General features: G+C 46.6%; 1 protein-coding gene across 1 annotated transcript in view; it reads left to right on the top strand.

Annotated features, from left to right (window-relative positions):
* Positions 1–6: 6 nt before the first annotated feature.
* Marchf4 (membrane associated ring-CH-type finger 4) overlaps positions 7–5,453 on the top strand; it is a 103,486-nt gene continuing 98,039 nt past the window's right edge. Inside the window, exon 1 of the mRNA XM_010611953.2 lies at positions 7–1,739. Coding sequence (XP_010610255.1) covers positions 1,218–1,739 — 522 coding nt within the window. The 5' untranslated portion in view covers positions 7–1,217. The remainder of the gene's footprint in view (positions 1,740–5,453) is intronic.

The raw sequence follows: 5,453 nt of genomic DNA, 5'->3' as shown, positions 1-5,453 counted from the left end.
GCCTCGGCGGGCGCGGGCAGCCCCGGAGCAGGATCGGGAGGGCGACAGCGACCCAGAGAAGGAAGCAGAGGAGAAGGCGAGGCTACTCGCCGGCCCGGACCTGCCCTTTTCCTCGCTCTTGCACCTCGCCAGAAGGGAGCTTTGATGGAACCACAGGGAGGGGGCCACGGATTTACAGACTGCAGCAGGAGTGGGCTAGGGCTTGCGATAATGTAACTATTCCTTTCCCGTCTCCTCCCACACGCCTCTCTTCTCTACCCTTTTTTTCTGCCCCACCACCTGTCCTCTCCACACACACACCCTTCCTCTAGCCAAGATCTTAATGCTCAGGAAGGACGTGGCTCTGCTAGGGATACACGATCTTTTTCTCTCTTCCTTTCTGTCTCCCCACCCCACTCTTCTCCCACCTCTATTTGCCAGACTCGCTTCACCCACTTCTGCGTAGCCCTTTGGCCTCACGGGCAAAGCACAACCCCCTTCCTCAATTTCACCTGCAGTCTCCTCTCCTCCACCCAACTGTTCTCTTAAAAGCAACTGTGGTGCTTCTAGGGGTTAATTGCCCCAGTTTTCTGCCCTGGAGAATTAAAACTTCTCCAAACCCTCTCTCCTCCCCATTTTGCCCCCTACTGGACCCTACCAGTCTCCTACTACCTGAGAAAAACTATCTTTTTTCTCTCTCTCATATATGCACTCCTCAGTTCTTCATCAAGCTAGTTTTCTCTAAACTCATCTCAATCCACTCCGATTTTGATTTAGAATCTTCCTCTCACCCTTTCATATAAAAGGAAGAGATTTACCACCACCTAGGGATTTGAGAAGAACCCAGCAACCCTTTCGCGGGGAACTTTAAAGAATTAGACTTTGATCTGAAGGCTCTAACAGTTCAGCCTCAAGGCCTCTTCTATTGCCGGGCTCCTACTAGTGTCCTGGGGCCAAAGGCAGAAAGGAGGCACTTTGAGCAAAGTCTGAGGTTGGGGTGGGGCTGCAAGAGCAAGAAAAACTTGTTTTGCCTTTTCCAGGTAGAGTTCAGAATCAGTGATTCTCAATTCTCAGTTCTTGGAGCAATTTATTTACTGCTTGGAGAGGTTGCAAGAAGAGCCCCTGAAAAAGGAGATTGCTCCCATAGCGAAGAAACAGTTCGGACCCCAAGCCCCATCGCACCCATCTCTGCTAAGAGTCCAGCTGCCCCTCTTGGGTCCTCTGCTCCCTCTGGGCACATGCTGATGCCCCTGGGTGGGCTGCTGTGCTGGTGGTTGTGGAGCTCCTGCTGCTGTAGCTGGTACTGTTGTGGACTGTGCACCCCAGCCCCCCAAATGTTGCGCCACCAGGGTCTCCTCAAGTGCCGCTGCCGCATGCTCTTCAATGACCTGAAGGTTTTCCTTCTGCGGCGCCCCCCTCCAGCGCCCCAGCCCATGCACGGTGACCCCCAGCCCCCCATTTTGGCGGCCAACAATAATACCCTTCCGGCTCTGGGTGCCGGGGGGTGGGCAGGCTGGAGAGGCCCTCAAGAAGTGGTGAGCAGGGAGACCCCTCCTCTGCCTCCTCCACCACCTTTGCCACCTTCTGTGGAAGATGACTGGGGTGGCCCAGCCACAGGACCACCTGCCTCACTGCTCAGCAGTGCCTCTTCAGATGACTTCTGCAAGGAGAAGGCTGAGGATTGCTACTCACTGGGCAGCAGCCTGGACAGTGGTATGAGGACTCCCCTCTGTCGCATCTGCTTCCAGGGACCAGAACAGGTGAGTTCCTTTTAGTTCTCCTTTTGTTCTGTGATATCTCCAGTTCTTATAGATTGCTACTCATCTGCTTGCTGTGGGGAACCATTATGTTGTTGCTAATGTCATGACTGTTTTGTTTTGTTTTGTTTTGTTTTTTAGTGCTGGGGGGTACCCAGAGCCTTCACACCAACCATATCTCATATCCCCAGGGTCTTTTTTTATTTTTTTCAGTTCCGTTAAGTCACTAAGTTGCCTAGGATGGGCTTAAACTTGCGATCCTCCTGCTTCAGGCTGCCACGGTGCTGGGTGATAGGCATGCACCACCACTCAAAGTTAGGACTAAATTTTGAATGCCGTTTTTTGTAAAGTTTCTCTAGTGGGTGTCTGGCCCCTGATGAAGCCTGCTTGGTGGCTCAGTTGTATTCTAGTTTTTGCATTTCCTTCCTAGTGTTAATGTCTTCAGTTCCATCAAAAAAATTCCATAAGGGTCCTCAGAATAGATGAAATGAAGAGATTTGGTGATATATCGATACTTGTTTTCAAGATAGCCTTTTAACTGATTTTTTTTTTTTGAGACAGGGTCTCACTGTGTAGTTAAGACTGACCTGGAACTCACTATGTAGCCCAGGCTGGTCTCGAACTCACAGGGATCCTCCTGCCTCAGCCTCCCGGGTGCTGGGATTACAGGCATGCACTACCATGCCCGGCTAACTGATTTCTTGTTGATAACATTTCTCCAGCCCATCTTCAGCCCCACATTCAAACTTTTTCCCAGTTTGCAAATGCCAAGATCTTTTCCCATTTCCCTACTCTTATAGGTTGAAATCCAGTAAGCCCATTTTTCACTCTGAAACTACCTGAGTTTGCTGAGACACTCCTAACAGCCTCCAGTTTTCCTATGTTGAGAGAAGGTCAGTAAGTCTGGATGAGAGTGGGTTTAAGGGACATAGAGAAGGAAACAGAGGAAAGTAGTGAAATTTGCCACACAAGTCTCCACCTCAGGCTTAAAGTACATCAAATTAGAGTGCCCTTAAACTTTGCCCATCTAGGATGAGGGATGCCAAGTATATCATGAACCAGAGTTTTCTCAAGTCTGGTGGGTTCTCCCTACCTTCTCCATATCTTACTTACTCCACTTACAACTTGGTGTCTTCAAAGCTGGATAGCTGTGTACATTTTTCAAGCCTTACAGACTTACCTTCCCAGACAGACAAGGATCACTTGAAAGTCTGATCTTGTTGGTGGTACAGTACAGGGAATATTTGATTCCCACATTGGCAGTGATATGCACTCAAAGTGCTTGAAGTGTAGGGAATACTTCTGAGCACTCCTTGAACAAATGACTGTGTGCTAAGATGCCATGCTGGTGCTCCTGACTGGCCCTGGTTCTTATAGACTGCTTGCTTCTGAGATGCAGGCTTAGCTGAAATTTTACTCATTTTTTTTTTCTCTTTGCTGTGAAGGCAAAGCACTTTAGGGACTGGTTATGCCTGGAGCAGCATCCTGGGCATTATGAGGGGCAATGAGATTGATCTTAGTGTGAATAAATCTGAGAGCTTAAGGTATGGGTTTCACCTTCTTGTGACTAGGATTACCTGAAGCACCAAATGAAATGTTGCCCAGAGTTGAAAACTCCTGGTAGACACGAAGATCCAGGTTGCCTGCTGTGCTTTTCTTTTCTCTACCTTTAGGTGAGCCTCTGGCAGAGCTACAGGGCAGGGTGGCTTGGCTCCCAGCAATAGTAAGCCTTACTTTGGGGTGCTCAGGGTCAGGATCTTGCTTGAGTCAGGAATCTCATCTTTTTCAAAAGAAAGAATAGTATAGTTTCCTAACTTCCTAAGCTATGTCTTTTTTCTTCTACATGTACTGGTTCAGGTATGAGTTGTAACAGGGGCTGCTGGGAGTGTGCCTTCTGGCAAGTGCACATTGGCACCTAGAAAATGGCAGGACTTGGACTGTGTCCTGGAATAATATTTTACCTGCTGGTGAACTTCTTCAAATAGCTTTATGCTTCTAGGCCTCTTTTCCAACTTCTGTGACACACCATTTGCTGTTCTGCTCCTTTTCTTATGGGTGAAGCCAAAAGATAATGAGTGTGAAAATTCCTTGGAAGAGGTTAATATATAACAACCATATATTTTAATCATGGGAAAACTGTATTTTATTGAGAAAAAAAAAGAGGAGTCACTAGCAGTATTGTGAAATGCCCTCATATGATAGATATACATAGTCTGGTCAAAGGTTAGGAGCTTTCTATTCTGGTTCATTATTTTTACTATGTGTCATAAATAAAGCATTGAATAAAAGAGCTAACATCAAGAAAGGAATAGGCTCTATTATGTGGAAGGAATAAGGGGTCAAGGCTGCACTAAGACTGGATCAAATGAAGCACTTCCTACATATGATTATTATGTTTGGGGGTTTTACTTTGTCGGGAGCCTAGAGGTTTTAATGGGATTGTGTTATAGTGGTAATCAGAGTAATGTGAGTGCTGCAATTAGATGCAAAGAACATGGTTTCCCACTTTCTTCGTGCTTTCCTACACAGCAAGTGAAGGAAGAGGAACAAAAAAAGAGATGGGGGAACTCGAGAGAAGGAAGTGAGTTGGAGATGGAGAAGGAAAAAGAGGAAGGGAAGGAGAGGGAAAAGGGGGAAGGCTGAGATTTTTGTATTTCAGTTTCCCTTCAGGGCAAGAGCTGTCTAGCCATTACCTACACATAGCCCTGAAGGGAGAGCAGTCTTCAATCACAGTAGCTGAATGTGTTGGTCTTTCTCTGCTCAAACAAAGGATTAGAAACCTCTCACCCATCTGCTCTAGTTATTTGCAACTCCTCTAGTATCTAAAAGACTGACAAAAACAAAGAGCTGGTCTCTTCCTGAAAATTAAATGGCTGTAAAAAGGTGGCAGGAAGACCCAGCTAGTTCCGCCTTTGCATGGGTTGACAAAGGACATCGCATTCATTCATTCATCAATGGTTTATTTAACACTAACTGAGAATCCCATGGTGTGCCAGATACTGTTCCAGGGTCCAAACATCCAGGAGTGAACAGAACAGATGAGATCTCTGCTGTCCAGAAGCTGACAGTCCAGTGGAAACACACAAAAATTAGCAAGTAAATTGGTGATAAATAAGATGATTTTTTCATAGTATGGAATGTCTTGGTGAGGTCAGGTGAGTTGAAACCAAAACAAAACAGGAGAATGAGTTAGTCCTGAGTGAAAGCGAGAGGGTGGCAAAGACACAGTCACAGTTGAAAGAGCCATCAGGAAAACCCTTTCCAGAATTTTCCCTTTGGGCTCATACCTAAATAATCAGAAGGACCCATCAATGGGCAGATCTGATGAAGAGTGTTCCAGGTGGATGAAATGGCAAGCTCAAAAGCCTGAATGTGAACATTCATTGCATGTCTGAAAAACAGGAGAAGACAAGAAGAGACATGGGCTATGAACAGATGCTTGGAGAACCCACTTGGCCCCTGGCTAGAAAGTAATTGGTGAGCAGCCCTCCTTCTCTCAGTCTTTGGTTTATGTAGGACCATGAGAATGCAGGGCAAGAGTTCTCTGGCACTCCTTCAGTCTGCATTTACAGCTGAAACGGCACTAGTACATGTCAATGGACAGTGTACCACGGTGGGCAAGCTGAGGTCTCCAAAACTAGATGGCCCCAGTTGGAATGCTGGACAAGTCATGTAGCCAATCTGTGCCTCGCTTTTTTTTTTTTTTTTTTTTTTTTA

The sequence above is a fragment of the Fukomys damarensis genome, unplaced genomic scaffold (assembly GCF_012274545.1).
Source record: "Fukomys damarensis isolate Sample0158 unplaced genomic scaffold, DMR_v1.0_HiC HiC_scaffold_16, whole genome shotgun sequence".
In the NCBI taxonomy this organism is placed as follows: domain Eukaryota; kingdom Metazoa; phylum Chordata; class Mammalia; order Rodentia; family Bathyergidae; genus Fukomys; species Fukomys damarensis.
Note: the sequence above shows the minus strand (reverse complement) of the source record. Positions and strands in the feature narration are given on the sequence as shown.